We start from the raw sequence: 21,662 nt of genomic DNA on the forward strand, positions 1-21,662 counted from the left end.
TGCGAGTAAAGTAATGGGCCAAGTATGGGGTATAGGAAAGAGAAGGTTCAAGAACGATTGGAGAATGAGGGTCTGGTTGTTTGATGCATTGGTGCGGGCGGTATTGTGTTATGGTGTGGAGATCTGGGGATGGAAGGAACATAGGAAAGTAGAGAGCATGCATGAGCGATTCCTGATGTGGGTAATGGGGGTTAACTGGAGTTGCCCAGGATATATGTTAAAAGAAGATTTAGGAAGAAAAAATATGTTTACTAGACAAATCAAGAGAGCATGGAGGTTTGAAGAGAAGCTAAAAAGGGGAGAGGGAAGTAAAATTGCACAAGCATGTCTCGGCGAAATTCGGAACAATGAAGTGAGAGGTAATGTGGGAAATTCAAAATGGGAGGAAGAAAGGAGAAAAATGAGAAGGGTGTGTAATATTCGCGAAGGGGTTATGGAGTGGTAGGACATAGAGTTAGAGCTATTGGTTAAACAAGGAGAAGAGAGATGGACAAAGATTATAGATTCGAAGTACAGTAGATGGTATATGATGGTTAAAGGGTTAACGGAACCAGAATATCTGCAAAACATAAAAAAGGAAGAAAATGGAGTAGAGTTGTACGGTTCAGAATGGGAGGAGTGAGAGCATGCAGATATTGGATGAATGAAGAGGAGAATTTATGCAGAGTATGTGGATACAAAATGGAGTCATGGGCACATGTATTAGAGAGATGTACAGGAGAGGAAAAGGGACAGTTGAGTGTGGATGAGTGTGTAAGATGGATCTTGGATGGTAGTGAACAGGTAGTGAATAGTGATGTGGATGAAGAAATTGGAAGAAGTAAGGGAAAGCAAGGGAGTAGGGCAGAGCCAAACGGGTGATCCTGAAAAAGAACAGTAAAAAACGAAAATTGTTTTCAAAATCGTGGAAAATGCATTTTTTTATGGAAAGAGGAAAGGGAAGCTCGCTCATTTTAGGAATTAATATCACTACTGTTACTATTGTTTATCCTACGTAATGCGAAAGAGTAGAATATAAGTAGTAGTTAAGTTAGACTAAGGATAGAATTGTAAATATATGTACAGGGAGCGGAGGCCCTCAAACCCGTAAAAGGGAGAGATTAAATATATACAATTACTACAAGAATGTAAAGTTATTATATGCGGTTTTAAATTTTCTAGTGAACAAGCAAAGCGAGATGAATTTTAATAGATTTTTTGTTGCATAATGACAAACATACTTGTCTCTTCTGAACTGTTCATCTGCTTCAAAAACGCAAACTCGATCATCGGTATAACATTGGTCGACAGTAGGGACTCTGCGAAACTTCTGGTGGTACCACGGGTAATCCTTTTGGTTCGGTTCCACAATTTTTTCTGTAAAATATAAAAATTATCAAAACTTATTCAAAAAAACAATCTAAAACAGTTACAAAGGTAACAATTGATGGACAAAACAAGATCCAAAAAATGTACTAATAAATGCATAGACGATTTCAATTAGAAAGCTCAAGAAGCAATTTCAAAGAAAGGAATTTGTTTAATAAGTATCCAATTATAATTTCTGCCCTCTCAAAAGTCAAGACAAACCAAAAAATTAAAAACAAGCTTGACAAATTAAAAATAAGGGTCACTTTGTGTCATAACCTAAAAAAGGTGATTAGATAATACCTCGGAAAAAGGTGACAGGTCCATCGACCATGTTGTACATGGTCATTACAAAACGTTCTAAAGAATTTCGCCCTTCCATTTTTGCAAAGTAATTATCAAAACACACAGAAAAAAAGGATTTTAATAGCGAATTTCTGTTTCTCCAGCCGACGAAAGAACTCGCCGCTGGTCGCGCGCTCGTAAGTCCTTTTCACGAACTACTTTTTACACCATTTTTTTACTTCTGATTCGGATTTTTTAATTGTTTAGTCGTCTTTGTAAAAAGAAAATGTATTTAATTGTTTCCGTAACAATATTTTACATTAAATGCCTTGAACAATTGAAAAAATATGTTCTATTTTCTGCTTTCTAAACACTTTTATCTCTTTATTTGAATATTGTATCTAGGGAATTTGCTCCTTCTAGTTATGTTTTGTTGGCAGTCTTGTCGCCATTCTGGTATAAAAAGAGTTTTCACCAGGAACTAACCTCCATTTTCTTATAAACCAGCGCGATGGTAAGTAAGATTTACGAAAGTTCATCATATTTCAACTTTTTTAATCCTTTTTTATCAATTACATCCTTATTAATTTTCTAAAACAAACACATGATTTCCTCATTGTTCATATTCCTTATTAACTGTATCCTTATATTTTTTTAATCCAAGTTGTAGATTCCAAAATCATAACCAAAAAGTTGGGTTTTCCCTGTCACTGTTTGAACCCATATGTTCATTAATATTCCACAACTCAATGATGATTTAGATAATTATGTTTATGGTTTTAACTGATAAACCGTGAAGATACTATTCTAGGGCGGTCTGAGCAATTTTTATTTAAAAAAATACATATTTGTGCCACGTGTCGAGAGTCGAATGATGCCTATTTTCGGGGCTTTGTTTTTAGTCGCACAGAAAGTTCAGCGCACCGCGACATGGGTCCATGGGATTCTACCCCAAGAAGAGGTCAAGGCGTCATCGTGGAAAGGTAAAGGCCTTCCCCAAGGATGATCCTAACAAGCCGGTGCATTTGACGGCTTTCGTCGCCTACAAAGCTGGTATGACCCACGTTGTGAGGGAAGCCGATCGACCTGGTTCAAGTGAGTTACTGTTTGTAATTTTAAAATTATTTTTAAAATCACGTGAAATTTGTGTTTAAAATTATTTCCGGTGTAATTATTGTGTATCCACTTAATTTAATGTCGTGTGCATTGTCAGGATGCCCACTCACTAAAATTTTAATTTTCCCAGAAAAATTACGATTTCGGAGAATTCATTCAATAACTTATTATTTTTTTTTTTTAATTTGTGAAATAGAATAAAATTGTCTTCATTTAGAAAAAGCTTTTTATTGCTGGATTGAACTCTTGTTGGAAAAGTTTGCTTTTGTTTTAAAATTATTTTTAGGTGAAAATCTAATCATTTTATTTTTTTTAGTTGAAAATATATATTTTTGGATGATTTTTTTTCTTTAAAATTGAGTCGAACAATCATTTTTTAACCTTACTCCAATTAAAAATTCGTCGCCTTCGTTGAAAATTCAACCCATTTTATAAGAATTATTTTTTTTTGTGTTTAAAACTTAATTTTTTCTGAAAATTTAATTATTCTACTTGTTTGAAAAATCATCTTTCTGGTAGAATATTAATCATTTTAGTTAAAAATGCATAATTTTAGATGAAAATTAATTGTTTTAGTTCAAATTAACTTGCTTTTTTAAATTGAAAATTGGTCTTTCTATTTCCAAATTCAACTACTTCGGTTAAAAATTCATCTATATTGTTTAAATTGCAGTATTTTTTCTTTACGAATAGGGAATTCAGTCTTAAACTGAATTTAATCTAGTGCCCACATTAATTTTACTAATATATTTAATGAATTTGAAGTGTAGGAAGTTAAAATAAAAATTTGTTTGAATTCTTCAAATATTTACATACTAAAATAAACATTTTATTTGATAATTTTGCTTATATTGACTTCGTTTGTCGAGTTTATTTTTGTGAACTAAGTATCGACGCTTTTACCAATGCCGGATAGGCGAAAGCTAGTCCGGCATTCGTAGCGGTTCCGGAGCTGCTTGATGTTGTGCGGTATATTCCAAACTGCAGTGTCGAAAAATAATTTTGTCCGCCACTTGTGGCAGTGATAAGAGCACGGCATATTCCTTAAACTTTTTGTAGTCCATTGGGCAATGACAATGAGATAAACCATGTCTGGTACAACTATTTAAAGCCAAAATTCAGATTTATATTTGTGTTAAATATAATTTAAACCATGGCGAACTGAATTCTACTTTTCTTTGCAGAGGTCAACAAGAAGGAGATTGTCGAAGCAGTAACAATTTTGGAAACACCACCAATGATCGTTGTAGGTGTTGTCGGTTACATCGAAACCCCACATGGTCTTCGGGCTCTCACCACCGTTTGGGCAGAGCATCTTTCTGAAGATTGCCGCAGACGTTTCTACAAAAACTGGTAAGAAAATAATTCATACTTGAGTTATACAGTTTTGATTTTGCCGTAAATATTTGAAAAATGCTTTTGTATTATAACATAAATCTGAAAACAAAAAAGTTTAACTAGTTCCGTCTTAAGCTCTCCGCTCGCAAGATGAGAGATAAATCGGAAATCAGCCTCCGAAGCTTGACTTCGTAATTTGGCTGCTCCGAAATTGCGTTCGGTCTCCGCTCTTTAGATGAGACCGGCGTGTTTCGTGTTAGGGCCACAAAGCTAGATGGACACATCGTTTTTGCGCAGGTACAAGAGCAAGAAGAAGGCTTTCACTAAGGCCTCCAAAAAATGGCAGGACGATCTTGGTCGCAAATCGATCGAGAAGGACTTGAAGAAAATCGTCAAGTACTGCAAAGTCGTTCGCGTCATTGCCCACACTCAGGTATATATGATTTTTAAATTCTTGAGAAATATTTTGGTCGACGCTTTTACCAGTGTTGGATAGGCGAAAGCTAGTCTAGCATTGGTAGCGGTTCCGGAGCTGCTTGATTTTGTGCGGTATATTCCTAACTGCAGCGTCGAAGAGCAATTTTGTCCCCCGCTTCTGTGAGAGTGATAGGAGCACGGCATATTCCTTAAACTTGTTGTAGTCCATTGGACAGTGACAATGAGATAAACCATGCCTGGCACATCTTTTTTGAAACTAAATGCTTTATGTTTTAAATACACTCCGAGACTTTTAAAGGGGTTGCTACATGTACTTTTCTTCTGCAGATGAAACTCTTGAGGCAAAGGCAGAAGAAGGCTCACATCATGGAAATCCAGTTGAACGGTGGAACCATCGAGCAGAAGGTCCAGTGGGCTCGTGAACATTTGGAGAAACCAGTTCCAGTAAATAATGTTTTCGCAGCTGACGAGATGATTGATGTCATCGGTGTGACTAAAGGAAAGGGATACAAAGGTATGTTATTTGTTGAAACCAAATATGTTTGAGATTCTTTTTTCTTTGGACTATATGATGAAAAAACATGATGTGCATCATCTGATTATATTGATGATACAATCATGCTGCCTTCCTGCTGATGTCCTTCATGGCAACTAGCCATGAATCAGTTTCCTATTTTTCTTTTATCTAAGTTCTCTATGTTTGACAACTCATCGTTTGGTTTCTTTTAAGGTGTCACTTCCCGTTGGCATACAAAGAAACTCCCGAGGAAGACTCACAAGGGTTTGAGGAAGGTTGCTTGTATTGGAGCCTGGCATCCAAGCAGAGTGTCCTTTACAGTCGCCCGTGCTGGTCAGAAGGGTTACCACCACAGAACGGAAATGAACAAGAAGATCTACAGAATCGGACAGGGAATCCACACCAAGGACGGAAAGGTAAAATTTCGAAATTTAAGAAACTAAAATATTCTTGGAAATTAAATATCAAGAAGCAATCAAATTTGAACAAACCCCGCTTTAATATCTTATTCGAGAAATAGTGCCTCGACTAGAATTAGTCTTCTACTTTTGTGGGAGAATTAATTTTGATCCATTCATAGAGGCTAGAGCAAAATGGCTTGTAAATAGTTCCTGATGATTGTTCAATATTCTTTGGGGCTCCCGAGCAAGCGACATGAATAATCTTAAAAAAAGTTCTTGTGCGTAAGAGGTCTTCTTAATTATTTGCGTCGTTGGTTTTTTAAATTCAAGTAAATTTATTGAGTGACACTTTTTTATAGATCGTGAAGAACAATGCATCGACCGAATACGACCTAACGGAGAAGACCATCACACCCATGGGAGGTTTCCCTCATTATGGTGAGGTCAATAACGACTTCATTATGCTCAAGGGTTGCTGTGTTGGACCTAAGAAGCGTGTCATAACTCTCAGAAAAGTAGGTTTATTTTTGAATTTTTAACCTTTTCAAAATGATTCAATGCTTGAATGATGAATACAGAATAGAGCCAAAAAACATTCTTTATGAGAAACCAAGTGATATTGAATGATAGGCCTGATGCGTTGAGAATGAATAATTTAAGGATTTAAATTTTGTGAAATTAGGATTAATGGTTATTTTTTCTTTCAGTCTCTTCTGGTTCATACAAAGCGTGCTGCTCTTGAGAAGATCAATCTCAAGTTCATCGATACCAGCTCCAAATTTGGACACGGTCGTTTCCAAACTGCTGCCGACAAGGCTTCCTTCATGGGTCAACTCAAGAAGGATCGTATTCGCGAGGAACAAGCGGCAACCGCCGCTACTCCTGCTGCCGCGGCCGCGCAGTAATGATCGTACTTTTTGTATGATTGAAACAATAAAAAATGTAAAAGTTCTAAACAGTTTGTAAATTTCTTTACACCCCTTCTTTTGTTGGAGCTAGCAAACAATATAAGCTTTAGAATTGGAGTACTTACGATAAAAGTGCTTCAACTTTAAACTAATTTATCAATTTAGAGTGAAACGATTGCCCGAAATGCGATTATAAACTGAAGTTTTTTTATTTACATGTTTCTAACGCTTCTTATTTTTATCTGAACATGTCTTCAAAAGTGAAGCCTGTTAGATCAGGGGTGTCCATAGGTACAGCGTGACCAGGATCGCTCGGCCTTTTACAAGATCAACTTTTTTTTAAGACGGGAAACGAGAGGAAATTTATGACACCTTTGGAAAAAAAATCCCAATTGGAAGGATTCTGAGAACCTTTTTTCTGGAATGACTTGACAGAGCTTGAAATACAAAAATTGATTACTTCAAAGGAATTGAAATTGAACCGCTGGCGACCAAAAGGTGACACTGCCGGATTCAGCCTGAGAAGTACTGTTTTGAGTGTCAATTTTAAAAATCTTTCTATTTTCAATTTTAAAGACTGATACTTGTAGAGGATTTCAAGGCGCATCTTTTTTTCCTCTTGCAAAAATTTATAGGTTTTGTAGTTTTGGAGATAATTGGTAAAAAAGGGATTTTTTGAAAAGGAAAAATTCCAATCTTTTTTCACTTCAACTCGCGCTAATTTAGCCAATTTTCATCATTTCCCGATTTCCCCAAATACGAAGTACGTGTTTAAGTCTTCTGAAACTATCTAAGAAAGAAAAACGAGAATATTGTAATAAACAAAAAAGTTATTAATTTTTTTTTGAAGCAATGCAAAAATCATTAAATTTAACGTTCAAGCGCCTCGTTTAGCGAACGAATTTTAAGCTACGGAAAGCTTCCAGTGAGAAAGTTGTTCATTAAGGTTCAAAGAAGTTTTCTGGAAAGTTTTAGATCAATTGAATTAATAGTTCAAAAATTATGAATGTTTTAACATCCAAGCGGTAATCTTGACGCTGCCTAAAAACGTGCCTGGCCGGCTACGTACGCGCTGCAGCGATCGACGAGAAGGTCAATCTTACCAAAACAAATGCACAACAGTAACTCCAGAGATTATCATTAAAATAATTTATTTCTTAAACATTTAACATATAATATTATGCATATTATGGAACAAGAATAAATTAATCAAACAATATTTTATTAGAAACTACTTTTAGTCATTTTCGTCACTCTCTTCAGTTTCTTCGGCATCTGGATTCTGAGTTTGTAATTTTAAAAAATATGATCCGAAAAGTTCTTTTCCTTTAGCGCTTAAATACTGGAAGAGATTTTTTACGTCCTTTATTTTGGCAGCTTTTAATCCAATTCGGGGCGTAGGACTTTTCGAAAGATTTTCTAGTTCAGGAAAAACATGCAAAACGAACGCTTTGCTGATTTGGAAATTTTTTGGCTTTCGCATTTTGCCTTTGAAACATTTTTTAAAATCCTGCAGAAGATCTTCACACATCTCGACCATTGTGAATGAAGGTGAACGAGCATTGCGAATCATTTCTACGTATTCAGCTTCAGTTTCAATTCGTTCTAATTTTTTCAGCTTGTGCAAATATGGGCCAAAATTCCTATCGCACTGGCAATAGGAATGGCCTCGAACTGGAAACACATATTTAAGCTCGCTTTGCAAATAAATGGACAATAAAACCAAAAAATGAAACACTGTGTAGCTTTTATTTTGTCCCGGACATGAGTCTGAAAATAATGTTATGCTGTTGAACTTGTCTTTAGCAAATTCTTTTAATACCGCGTATTTGATAAAACTGCAAACAGAGTTAGCACCCTTCTTTGCAATTCCCTCAAGAATAGGGAACATGTAATTCTGGTCCGCAGTATGTACATGTACGTTAAATAGAAAAAGCCATGCTAAACGTAGGTAAAACTGCGCGGACACGGGTATTTTTGGTAGTGGAAAATTCTGTGCAAAATCAAATTCACAGCATAGACTATTATTTTCAGAGTAGTTGCTTTTTTAGCTTCAAATAAATTTCAGCATTGTTTTTGTGATTAATTACTTCTTCGTTTACCTCTCCATTTGTCTCGTTTTTGTAGCAAGTATTGCACACGTCAGTTCTAGGTAATTTAAAACTGAAGCCAACATTTCGGTTAAAATACTTAAAATAAACGGTTTGACTTATTGTCAATTTAATGTTACTGTTGTGCATTTGTTTTGGTAAGATTGACTTGACCTTCACGTCATTCGCTGCAGTGCGTACGTAGCCGGCCAGGCACGTTTTTGGGCAGCGTCAAGATTACTGCTTGGATTTTAAAACATTCATAATTTTTGAACTATTAATCCAATTGATCTAAAACTTTCCAGAAAACTTCTTTGAACCTTAATAAACAACTTTCTCACTGAAAGCTTTCCGTAGCTTAAAATTCGTTCGCTAAACGAGGCGCTTGAACGTTAAATTTCATGATTTTTGCATTGCTTCAAAAAAAAAAAAAAACTTTTTGGTCGCCAACGGTTCAATTGTATTAGTGCTTTTATATAAAAATAGTTTTTAATTATATCACTTAAAGTAAATTGAAATGTTTTGAAGTCAGATCTGCTTAAATTGTAAAATAAAATTTTTTTACTGCATTCAAAATAAAATTAACATTCATGCCACAAATTTGTCTGGGATAAAAAATAATTTGTCATTTTTACCTCATAATGTAATTTTTTAAACTAAATCTTTAAAATTAAATCAATCGAAAAAATTTTTGAAATAAAAAGTAATTTTTTATAGAATAGTTTTGAAAAATGCTATCGCAACTGAAGCGGAAGAATTCTTTGCAATGCTATTAACAGATCGTACAAATTGTATTTTACTTATTTTTTGTAACTGTAAGATATAATATATATCAATTATTTAAGCCCATTTAACAATTCTTTAAAGTTTTAATATTGAAAAAATTTTATTATTGATTTTGTTTTTAATATTAGGTAAGAGGAACTCAATTCACGTGAATTTCTTGCTAGTTTTTAATTTATTTTGAAAAATAAATTTTGAAGTATTTATAGTTAAAAAAATTTTTAGGGAATTTAAATTCTGAATATAAAAAATTATAATTGTATTGAATATTTTATTTAACAATATTAAATTAACGAAGACTCAACATTCATTATTTTATTTTATAATTCCCAATTTTAGTGTGAATTTTCGAATAGAAATATAATATCTTTGGTCTCGAGTTTGAGGGTTCCTAGCGGAAAAAATAATGTAAACGATTTTTTGACAGTTCTGGTTAAAAACTGAGTAGATACGACCTATTGGCCTGGGTTCGCTAGTATAGATACAGGATCTACCTTCGGAGACCCCTGTATTAGATTAGACCTATTGTCAGGGTTGCTTCATTTTCAACAAGTTTGAATGTTTTTCTCTATTTTTTAATTTTAATTGTATGGGGGCTGATACAAGATTTGAAAATCATTGAATTTAGAAAATTGTTTACTGAAATTTTAGTGCGAGCGTGAAATTACTGTACTGATAATTTGTAATAAAAATATTATTCTGAGAGCCCTCCTAGAAATAATCGATTGGACACGATTAATAACGATTAAAAGCAATCAAAAGTTGAATCAGTTTAAATTGTTGCTAATTGTGTCAATCGTTCCCAATCGGATTGAATTGAGTAAATGCACTTTCCTACAAAACGCCCTCTGCAGTTTTCGTTTGTAACACACATGACGCGCACGTGTTTATTGGTTAGATATTACATTTTTAGTAATTTAACAAACGTTTTAAGTACAAAAAAATATAATGCTTAGGCGGTATAGCGAATAAAAAGTTATAAGTATATGGATTCACAGCATGTAAGAATCATACCGTTTAACGATGCGACAGTGATGTAGTATGATTATCAAGTAGGCAGTTTCATTTAGTGGGTATATTATTATAAAACCTTCATTTATTTCTTTTTAAATTTACATTGTTAAAATTTGTTTGACAAAGTAAAAACCGCTTGTGAATAATTAAGGCAAAATCAAAACGCTGTAGTTCAAACTTAACCTCTAACTCAAAATAATTAATACCCAATTAGAAACGATTGGAAACATTATAGAAGGTAGTATGGCGCCAATATTTTGAAACTAAGACTAAATAAATTATAAGTAACGTGCGGCATTCATAAAAACAAATGGTTTTCCTTCCATAAGCACATACATTTTTTATATTCTCTCCTTCCTGAAACATTGTGATTAAACATTTATGTAATTTTGGTCAAATTTTTTATGTAATAGTCTGAAAAAAAGTTTATATTTGGTCTTTACATCCAGCTGTGATTCTCATAATTTCATCAAATCTTATGAAACCGTATGGACGTTTTTCGACATTTAGCATATCAAAGATTAAGTGTTTATTTTTTAATTTACGAATTGTTTTAAATTTTGAGTTCGAAATGCTAAAATTAAGAACTTATTAAGTTAAATATAAGCAATTTAGAAACCCGAATTTTAAAATGCTATTTTCGAAGACTGCATTTTTACTAATTCAAATCGAAACTAGATTGAAAATTTATATTTTTCATACTTAAATTTCACACGGCATAATTTTAAATTAAACAAAGTTAAAGGCTTCTTGATCCATATTGTATAATGTCAAATGCTTTATTTATAAAAAAGTTTCTAGAAGCTTGTCATTTTTACATATATTAATGAACGTTTGAGCTCGAAATCCCTGTTTGAAATGTTTTAATTAAATATTTAGAACGCTTAGTGATTAGAAAACTTCCACTTCCATCGGTTTAATTTTCAGTTTAGACTTAAATACTTTAAATAACAAAATTTTAGGCTTTAAAAACTTTAACTTTGAATTTTATTGACTCGTGTAAAAAAAAATTTAACCAGGAATTTATTCCAGATTTTTCCTTCGATTTTAGTAGCTACCTTGCGAATAATATAAAAAGTTGGTTTTACGTCAATCATTAGTGGTAAAGGGAAAATCATAATCTAACGATTACCGAATATAATGTATCACCGACATTGAAGTAAATTCACTGTTCAATTTAGAATGAATTTTGTCCATCATTTTGAGTACTTATATTCCAATAAACTAAAAATTTAGAAAGTTGAATCAATAAAAACTTTTTTAATTATAAGATACATTTATGTGTTAATAATTCCGAATAATAAAAAATTGAAACCACTTTCTGAAAAAATTTCATTTTCTAATATTAATTTTTAATTGTTAATTTTATTCCATTAATAACAGCTTGACATTTTTAAATTATAAAATAATACTTTAATTCCGAAAAACTAAAAAAACTGTCTAAATAATACCCGCCAGACAAAAATGCTGCCATTACGTAGCAAATTCCAAGTACCCGACTGGGAACAATTGGAAATGCAAACTGCTCAATCGTTGCCAATCGTTTTGGCACAATTAAGAAACACGATTCGGAATGATTGAGATATTAGTTGTATTATTTCTTATCGATCTCAATTCATTATTTCTAGAAGGGAGGCTCTTTAATTTTTCCATCGAATTAAAATTGCTCAAGAAATTGGTATTTAATGATTTGCGACCATTTTGATTACAATTATATAGGCAGTTTAATTTAAATGTGTTGAAATTAACATACAATTAACTGAATGTTTTTTAAAGTAAACTTTGGACATATCTGAAATTTTTAAAAATATTCACTAAAAAGCCTAAAGTTCGATTGATTCACAGTTTGCAATTTTCAGAAAAATGTATTTTCCAAAAATGCTTTTACTAAGGGCGTTTGTTTCATAAAATATATTAAAAATCAATTTGAGAGGATTTTTCATTAATTCAACAAAACCTGAAAAACCTTGAAATGTCCGGAAATTTTTTCAAACAGTTTTTAAGTAATTAGTTGAATTGTTATGTTTCGCAATCATGCTATTATTTAGCTTACAATGCGTAATTCAAAATTTGTTTACATTTACAATTTTTATTTTTGAGCTTACATTTTTAATTTAAAGAATTTTTAAATGCTGCCTTAAATACTTGAACAAATAAAAAATACAAGCCTTTGGTGTTGAAAATTTTGGGTAAAAAACATTTTTGAAAATTTGGTATAATAAATAAGAACCACTAAGAAAGGTGTATGTCTGGTCATAAATGTTAATAATTATGAAATAAGCCACAAAAATTATTTACAACAAAAAACTTTTTAATAATTATACAAATTTAGGACCAGACCCACCATTCGTAGTGCTTCTTGTTTAGTATCCCAAATTTTCAACTCGATGTGGCGTTTCGTGTGATAATAAGTTGGGAAATAAAACAGTGGCGGTAAGGTGGGTATCTGGTCACGTGACACAAGTGAACAGAAACGATTTAAAATCAGTTTAAATTTTAAGAATTTTCAGATTTTAACGTTAAAACTTAAACGGTTTCAATTTGAAAGTCTTAGTCATTAAACAAATGTCATCGTGTGAAACTGAAAGTTTATAAACTATTTTCAACTTAAAAATAACTTCATAATAATATATTCTTTAAAGGTAAAAATTCTTTAACTGTATTGTTTGACATAGAAAGCCTGGAATCGTTAAAATTGTTGTATTTGACAAATGCTTTATTTATAAGTGATTTTTTTTTTTATTTTGATGTATAATTTACAAATGAACATTTGTAGAAAAAGTTTAAGTAATTTTAAGAGATATACAGGAGTTTTAAAAAGATTAAAATTATAATGCAAATTTTAGAAAGTTTTCTTAGAATCTTCTACAATCTTTTTTAAACATTTTGTTTAAATCTTTGAAAAACTTTTTAAATATTCTCTTAAAGCAATTTTTAATTTTCCTATAAATCTTAAGAAAATGTTTTTATTCTTTTGAAGCCTTTTACAATACTTCAAAAGAATCTACTTTTTTTGTTTAAAATATGCGAAAATCGACATTTTGTTTTATATTAGGCTATCATTTCAAGTTTTACATTAAATTTGAATTTTTTCAAAACTTCTAAATATCTTTTAAAACATTCAAATTTCGCCTACAAATAATAATAAATGTTCAATTTTTATTTATACATCCAAATTGTAAAGAAATTTCCTAAAATTTTCAGGATTTTTTTTAAAGTTCATTGATTGATTTTTTAATTTATAGCGTTGAAAATGATAAAGTGGATTTATATTTTTTTATATTGAAAAATGTTAGTACCTTTAATTTTATACGCGTAAATTATTGAGCATTTGAATACAACATTTTAAAATTAAAAACTTAAATTTTAATTTTAAAAGTTCAAAACTTAACAGTTCCACTTTGAGTACTTTCATTTGCAGCTCAGTTTTGATTACCTTAAGTAGAAAATTTTTTAACTTTCGAGTTCCAATTTTTAAATATCTGTATTACACTATTTTATCAAAAATTCGTTTTCTTAGACGTTTTTCGGTTTTATTTGAAAATCAAATATTTGGTTGAATATTCGTTCTTTCTGGTTAAATTCCATTGTTTTTTTTATTATTAAAAATGCAAGCCTTTGTTTGAGATTTACTCTTGTTAAAAATTATTTTTTTGTTAGATTCACAATCTTAATTGAAAATGCATCTCATTGGTTGCAAAAAGAGCTGTTTTGTTGGAAATTCATATTTTTCGGCTGAAAATTAATTTGTTTTTTTTTCTTGAAAATTTAACTATTCCAGTTGTAAATTAAACTATTTTGTTGATAATTCATGTATTTTGTTGAAAATTCATCTTTTGGTAGAACGTTAACTTCTGTTCAGTCCTGAACAATATTTATATTTCTAAAAATGTAATACGAACGGGAAAACTTTTACTCTTTATATTATATTTCAAAGAAGGACGTTTCTGTAAGGCGTTTATTACCAGCAAAAATTTGAAACATTACAATTTCCTTATTTATACTCTAGGAGCTGGGTGTAATCCTGTGTGCCATTCTAGGTCCGCAGGCTTTTTTTATTGAATATTATGTAAAATATGGTATATGGTCGGCTAGAAAACCGATGTAGGAAGAGAAATGTCCTCCAAAATTGTTTAATTCAACCAATTGTTAACATAAAAAATAAACAATTACGTTGAAAAGTGAGGGAAAATAAAATTGTTTTTATTATGGTTAAAATATTTATTTCACAGAAAAAAGCTTCAAACCAAAGTTGGACTACTCACAGAGGAGAATTTTTGTCCAAGAGTACATTTTTTTAATAAAACTGATCGATTTCGAGAAATCATAGATTAAAGAAATAACAAAATTCAGAGCCAGAATAGAAAGGTGGTTTTCTTTGCAGGAAGCAATTTTATCAAGGAATTTCTAGGGATAAAAGATACTCCTTTTTGGGCCTACTTCAACTTTTATTAAGAAAGTGATTCTAATATTTATATTTAACAAGTTAATGAACATTTTTGAATACAAATTAAATAATAAAATGGCTTTCAAAAATATCACTATTACTTATACTTTTTTTATTATTAAATTATATTTTTTTGGTTAAAATGTAATTGATCCTTATTGCTGCGATAAAGGAAAAGTTTACGTTGACATAAAGTCATAAACCATAAGGCATAAGGCCATAATTTCTTCTGAGCCAAAGGCGTGAATTTGTCGCCCTGGCTATTTGTGCTCGATAGGTGAGAGCCCTTTGCAAGGGCGACAAGCTTACGCCTTTGACTCAGAAAAATGTTTGGGATGGTTTATGGGGGCCGCATGCCGCTACCGTAAACTTTTACTTTATCGCAGCAATAAGGATCCATTACATTTTGACCAAAATAATATAATTTAATAATAAACAAAGTATAAATAATAGTAATATTTTTTAAGAAGTCATTTTATTATATTATTTTTATGAGAATTATTCAGCTTTATTACAAGTCCCTGCGATTATTATAAGCTGATAAAGAGACTGAGTTTATTATTGTTTATAGCATAAGGAGTTTTTATTTGATTTTAAACTGGCTGATGCTAATTTTTTAATTAAAACTTCCTTTGTCCATGTAAAAATTTCCAGAAGATTTTATTTAAAATTTCTAAATGTACAGCACGTCAAAATGTGTACATTCAGAAATGCTCATTAACTTGTTAAATATAAAAATTATAATAAATTTTTTTAATGAAAGTTGAAGTAGACCCAAAAAGAAGTATCTTTTATCTCTATAAATGTTTTGATAAAATTGCTTCCTACAAAGAAAACCACCTTTCTATTCTGGTTCTGAATTTGGTTATTTCTTTAATCGAATGTTTTCTCGAAATCGATAAATTTATCAAAAAATGTTCTTTCGGCCGAAAATTCCCCTCTGTCAGTAGTCAAACTTTTGTTTGATGCTTTTTTCTGTGAAATAAATATTTTAACCAAAATAAAAACAATGTTATTTTTCCTCACTTTTCAACGTAATTGTTTATTTTTAATGTTAACAATTGATTGAATCAAAAAATGGTAAAGGACATTTCTCTTCCTACATCGGTTTTCTAGCCGACCATATATTTAAACTTTCGAAAGAGTCCAAATTGTAACAGGGCTATTGCATTAATTAAAAAATAATTAAAACGCCCCAAGTGCTAAGTCACATACGGCCCAACATTGGCCCATAGTCGGCAAAAATATTGCCGAAGCCCAACACTGGGTACCAGTGTTCGACCAAATCTGGCTGCCATCTTCGCGCCATTGCCGGATTGATAACTATGGCCTTGACTTGGCCGCCAGGGCTTGGCTGCCATTGTCGGCCCAACACTGGCTACGGTCTAAGGATATGGCAAAAAAGACATTTAAAAAATAAATATTAATTGATTGAGAGTACTTTGAATATAAATATTAATGGTCCTGTTTAGATTAAATACATACATTTCATTTTGAACATTATATTATAAATAAAATTTCTGACACTACGGGGTATCGAACCTACATGGATATACCTACTATCGGCGAGAAAACTATAGGCGCCTTTGAAGCTTAACAACTCAGTCAAAAAAAATGATAGCGCAACAAAAAAACAGCCATTTAAAAGCTGAAAGTGTTCTACGTTAATGAGCTTGAAGACGTTTATGTAAAAAAATTTGTGTGCTTAGCAGACTGAAAAATGTAAAAAAAGTCAGGTTTTTTGGGTACATTTAAGAACAGTCAAGTTTATAGCATTATTTCTTTTACAAGGGGCGATGGAAAAAAATTTCAAAAAATTCAAGAATATGAGGAAAACTATTGGGAATCAGTTGCAGTTGAGAAATTTGAAAAATAATAAAAATTGTTGCTTGAAAGTAAAAAAATGTGTAACTATATTATCTTCAGTTCTAATACAGATATTAAAGCGATTCAAACTGCAAACTGTAATTGAAAGGCTCTGCATTTATTTTCAATCACCCGGAAGAATGTGTTAGTCTTCTTTTTTGTGAAAATCGCGATATTTTTAGACATTTTTTTTGTTGGAAAACAAGTGACAGAAAGCAGAGGGGGCTCGTTTTTTTACTGTCGAACGCTGGTGCCTTTCTTTGACCCGTGTCCAGGTGCCATCCAAGCATTCAGAACTAGGGGCCGAAGAATGGCACCAGCGGTCTGCAGTAAAACAAGAAAAGGCCCCCCCCCCCCCTGCTTTCTGCCACTTGTTTTCCAACAAAAAAAATGTCTAAAAATATCGCAATTTTCACAAAAAAGAAGACTAACACGTTCTCCCGGGTAATTGAAAATAATTACAGAGCCTTTCAATTACAGTTTTCAGTTTGAATCGCTTTAATATCTGTATTAGAACTGAAGATAATATAGTTCACCACAGTTTTCCTCATACTCATGAATTTTTTCAAATTTTTTCCATCGCCCCTTGTATAAGAAATAATGCTCTAAACTTGACTGTTCTTAAATTTGCCCAAAAAACTTGACTTTTTTTTTACATTTTTCAGTCTGCTAAGTACAAAATTTTTTTTACATAAACGTCTTCAAGCTCATTAACGTAGAACACTTTCAGCTTTTAAATGACTGTTTTTTTGTTGCGCTAGCATTTTCTTTGACTGAGTTGTTAAGCTTCAAAGGCAGGTGTCTATAGTTTTCTCGTCGATAGTAAATCCATCGCCTAGCAGTCGGGAGTGCTAACCACTCAGCTAAATCGACAAGTTGAAACTTTGTGAAAAAGTCATCTCGTAAGCTGCAGTTCAGAAAAGTTAAAGAACCAAATTTTAAGCTCTCTTTTTCTAATTATTTATTATTATGCGACGAAATGTTAACGGGAATATCAATACAATAATTTTTAAATAAATAATTTAAATCGATTACAATTTTTCTTCGCGTAATATTTCATTTTTTTTTCCATTGTAGCCTGCTTTACAACTTTTTGCAATGACAGGAAATGTAATTTTTTATAAACATTAAACATTTTTAATGACAGAACTTAACAAATTTCATCGTGAACTTTGACAATTTTTCAATAAATTTTTTTTTATCTTTCGTGTAAGATTTATTTATTAGGTGCTAAAACTGAGACTTGGCGAAACAAAGTGCTGATTCTGGGTCAAGCAACGGTAGAGAATCGGCAAATATAAATAGCCAATATAGGCTGCCAGCACTGGCTCAACATTGGGCCGATTTAAATAAAACATGGTTTGCCGTGGTAAAAGTGACACTTGGTCCAGTAATGTACCGTCACTGGGCCAGACTTTTGCTGATCCTCGTGAAACATGGTTCCCCGTACTAAAAGTGAGACTTGGCGCAATAAAGTGCTGATACTGGGCCAAGCATCGGCGGAGGATCAGCAAATATAAAAAGCCAATATAGCCTGCCAGTACTGGCTCAAAATTGGGCCGATTTGAGTAAAACATGGTTTGCCGTGATAAAAGTGACACTTGGCCCAGTAATGTGCCGTCACTGGGCCAGACTGTGGCTGATCCTCGTGAAACATGGTTCCCCGTACTAAAAGTGATACTTGGCGCAATAAAGTGCCGATACTGGGCCAAGCATCGGTGGATGATCGGCAAATATAAATAGCCAATATAGGCGGCCAGTGCTGGCTCAACACTGGGCCGATTAAAATGCCGATGTTGGCCCAATAACTTTAGCCGACCTTTGACTGCCAAAATTGGACCAACACTGGGCCGTGTATTCAGCTCCGGCAATTCTCACTTGGGGCGTATATCTCGAAATTCCGGCATTTTTCAGGAGGGGCACACTACTTTTTCGTAATCAGCACAACATTTTACATGATATTCAATAAAAAATCCTGCGGACCTAGAAGGGCACACAGGATTACACCCAGTTCCAAGAAAATTACATTGATTTACGACAAGACGGACTTAGACTTATGATGATTTTTCTTAGGTGTCTAATGTTTATGGTTTTTTATGGTACTTAGACTTAGGATAACCAGGCGCGCCTGGGCCTTAAATACCGAGCGTCATCCTCATGGATTTTCGGCGGGGATTTTTCACTTCGCCTTTTTCCGACTGCGATCAGAAATAAAGGATCGCTTCCGCGCTGGAACCGATACAGGCAACCGGAAATCTCTGAAGGCAACCGAATGCGGCTTCGTGCCAAATTTACATGGCCAAGGGACATTGGGTCCGTTTCATTGTATAGCCAAATTTTCATTATCTCTCCTCAAGAGAAAATCTCTCTCACAGCTGACCGACGCAACTCGTTGCATCGAGTCAGCACAGCCGTATAAAAATGTAAACTTTTAGTGTAAATAGTCCTGCTTTCCAAATCATGTAAATACAGTCCACTTCTTCAAATAAACTATTTATATTTTTTATTCTGAATTTGTGCCGATTTTTATATTAATTCCAAAAATTAGAATTGGCACCCTACAACTTCCTTAATTGAAAATTCATCCCTTTTGGCTAAAAATGCAAATACTTTATTGAAAATTAATCTTTTTTTGGTTGAGGATTGAACGATTTTGTTGAAAATTCGTCTTTTTCTGTACAATTTAACTTTTTTTTTTATTTCAAATTAACATCTTTTTTGGCTTAAATATCAAATATTAGGTATTCTTGAGAATGAAACTTTTTTACTTGAAAGTTTAATTATTTGGTTGTTAGCTAACTTATTTGTTTGAAAATTCAACTATTTTGGTAGGAAATAAACTATTTTATTAAAATTTGAACTATTTCAGTACGATCACTGGATCCGGAATTTGAAATGACAGGAAGATCTTCGGGAAATGGTAGTGAATTTATTTTTTGACCGGGAATTTTACAAAGTTTTAATAAAAATCTGAAGTATGATATCATTCAGTTTATAGTTTTACGAGTACGAGTAGGACGGTGGGTGGGAACTAGCTTATTATTATAGCCCGCTCATCTTTTGTTTGGTCACACTTGAGTGCTCGCCTGAGTGACAACCGCAGATCCCGCGCAGCTCCTGTTGCGCCTACCCGCGGCGCGGCGTCAATTTTCTGGAGAGCTATGGAAGAGTTTCATTGTATTTAAAATGCAGTTAAAGACTTATTTAAAATCAAAGATTTTTAATTTAATAAAGAACATTTTTGGATGATCAACTGTATATACAAATTACTTAATGCGTTTTAAAATTGAATTGTACTTTAAGATTTAAAAAGTTTATAATAATTGGGTTTACAGGATAAATCGGAAACAGTACACAATTTTTAAATTTACAGATTTTAACGTTAAAAATTAAGCTGGTTCAACTGGATAATCTTATACTGAGTTGAACAAATGTAAACGCCCGATTGAAACTTTTTAAACTATTTTCAATTTTTAAAAATCTTTAAATAATAATAATTAAAGGACATTATTAAATTTCTAATATTATTTCAGTCTAAAATATTCCATTTTTAAACCATTCAGTTTGAAATTTTTTACTCAAGAAAACGAATTACTTGATATTTAGAAATATATGACTGTTTATTTAAAATCATTAATTATAAATTAAATATTCAAACAAAACTTTTACCGTTACAATTTTAATTGTTCTATTTGAAAAAATGAATTTGGAAGTTAAATTGTTGATTTTTGTTGCATAAATAACAATTGAACACCTATTATCCTAAAAAATAATGGATGTAGTTGAAGAGATATTTAGAAGTTATGAAAAAAATCGAAATTAATAAAACATTATTTCGAATAATTTAAATGAAGTGTTTACGTATATCAAAAGAATCCGGTTATTAGTACCAAAACTCCGGTATAAATAATCCACAGCCTATTCACCGCTTTGGTTAACATATATTTATATCTAAAAATTTAACTATTAAACTGCTGGTTGAAAATTCAACTAATCCATTTTTGGTTGAAACTTGATCTTTTTTAGTTTATCATTCGACTACTATTTGGTTGACAATATTTCTTTTTGTAGTTTATAATTCAAATTTTTCGTTTGAAATACATGTACAGTAAACCCTAGAGATATGGCTCCCTGATATAGTCCTTCTGAGAATTGACGTCGCAAGCTAGAGTAAAAGGAGCTGTGCGAGATGAGCGGCAGTCGCTCAGTCGTGAACAACCGAAATCGTTTTCTACGAAACGGCACTCTATCTGGATAATTTCCCACCTCCTCTAGCCCCAAAACCGGCCCAGTCTTAAAGTTTCATCCACGTGGACACTTTAGGGGGAAGGGGGTATGGCAAAATTCAGGCTTGTCCACGAAGGGGACCGGGGGGGGGGGGGGGGGGGGGGGGGGGGGGTCGGGCTAGAATCCACGTGGACACACATTTCCCTAAATCTGTAGAAAATATACTGAAATGAGACAAGGTATACTCTAGGTATACTCGAACTTTTATATTGCGCTTGTACATAATAGAATTTTTATTTTTATTTCAATTATATTTTTTTTCACGAATTTTTCTTTGTAATTCAAATCAATTCAAGCAATTCAAAGCTGTTCAAAAATTTGACTGCACGGAGAAAAATAGATATTGAAAAGCAGATATTAAAAACTTTGATATTTAACCATAATATATAGATACTATGGCATACTATCTAATATCTTCTATTCAACATACACAATATTAAAGGGCAATATCTGTTTATATTGAAAGTATAAAATATGTGATATTAACAGTTAATATCTAAGATATTAAAAAAGCTAAGTTTTATCGGAGCAAGGTCGCTGACGTGTGGCGTGGCGACAAAAAATTTTGTCTGTATCTTGAGCTTTCATCAAGAAAATGAGCACTCAGCTACAGGCATCTTTCATATTAGCCTTGAACAGTGTGTTATCTGTTTAACACAAAAATCGCATAATTATGCAAAAAGGCGAATGCTTGAGGATTGGAATTTTCAAAACAGAGGACTGCGATATTAACATTCTTTTGCATTTTATAGAAAATGGCATGCTTTACAGGTAATTTTTGCACAATTAAAAAATATTTCTTGAATATCTTTGATTCTGCCCTTT

General features: G+C 32.4%; 2 protein-coding genes and 1 further gene across 2 annotated transcripts in view; 2 read left to right on the forward strand and 1 right to left on the reverse strand.

The window, feature by feature from the left end:
- The window catches only part of LOC117172015 (NADH dehydrogenase [ubiquinone] 1 beta subcomplex subunit 10), a 6,017-nt gene extending 4,173 nt beyond the window's left edge, over positions 1 to 1,844 (reverse strand). Inside the window, exons 1-2 of the mRNA XM_033359739.1 lie at positions 1,651 to 1,844; positions 1,221 to 1,356 (exon numbers count right to left, since the gene is read on the reverse strand). Of these exons, the coding sequence (XP_033215630.1) occupies positions 1,221 to 1,356; positions 1,651 to 1,729 (215 nt within the window). The 5' untranslated portion in view covers positions 1,730 to 1,844. The remainder of the gene's footprint in view (positions 1 to 1,220; positions 1,357 to 1,650) is intronic.
- A 273-nt stretch (positions 1,845 to 2,117) lies between these two features.
- On the forward strand, positions 2,118 to 6,398 carry LOC117171447 (60S ribosomal protein L3). Its single transcript, XM_033358781.1, has 8 exons — positions 2,118 to 2,146; positions 2,535 to 2,727; positions 3,933 to 4,101; positions 4,384 to 4,519; positions 4,852 to 5,038; positions 5,255 to 5,457; positions 5,802 to 5,957; positions 6,150 to 6,398. The coding sequence occupies exons 1-8, from the start codon at positions 2,144 to 2,146 to the stop codon at positions 6,345 to 6,347; spliced, it is 1,245 nt and encodes a 414-aa protein (XP_033214672.1). The 5' UTR covers positions 2,118 to 2,143; the 3' UTR covers positions 6,348 to 6,398.
- Positions 2,382 to 2,457, forward strand: LOC117172226.
- Positions 6,399 to 21,662: the final 15,264 nt, after the last annotated feature.

The sequence above is a fragment of the Belonocnema kinseyi genome, chromosome 4, assembly GCF_010883055.1.
Source record: "Belonocnema kinseyi isolate 2016_QV_RU_SX_M_011 chromosome 4, B_treatae_v1, whole genome shotgun sequence".
Classification (NCBI taxonomy): Eukaryota; Metazoa; Arthropoda; class Insecta; order Hymenoptera; family Cynipidae; genus Belonocnema; species Belonocnema kinseyi.

What these genes read in the sequence shown, in the direction of transcription:
- LOC117171447 (XM_033358781.1), top strand. An exon ending in TAAAGGAAAGGGATACAAAG is followed by an intron (nt 5,039 to 5,254) that starts GTATGTTATTTG and finishes GTTTCTTTTAAG; the next exon opens with GTGTCACTTCCCGTTGGCAT. An exon ending in TCCACACCAAGGACGGAAAG is followed by an intron (nt 5,458 to 5,801) that starts GTAAAATTTCGA and finishes ACTTTTTTATAG; the next exon opens with ATCGTGAAGAACAATGCATC.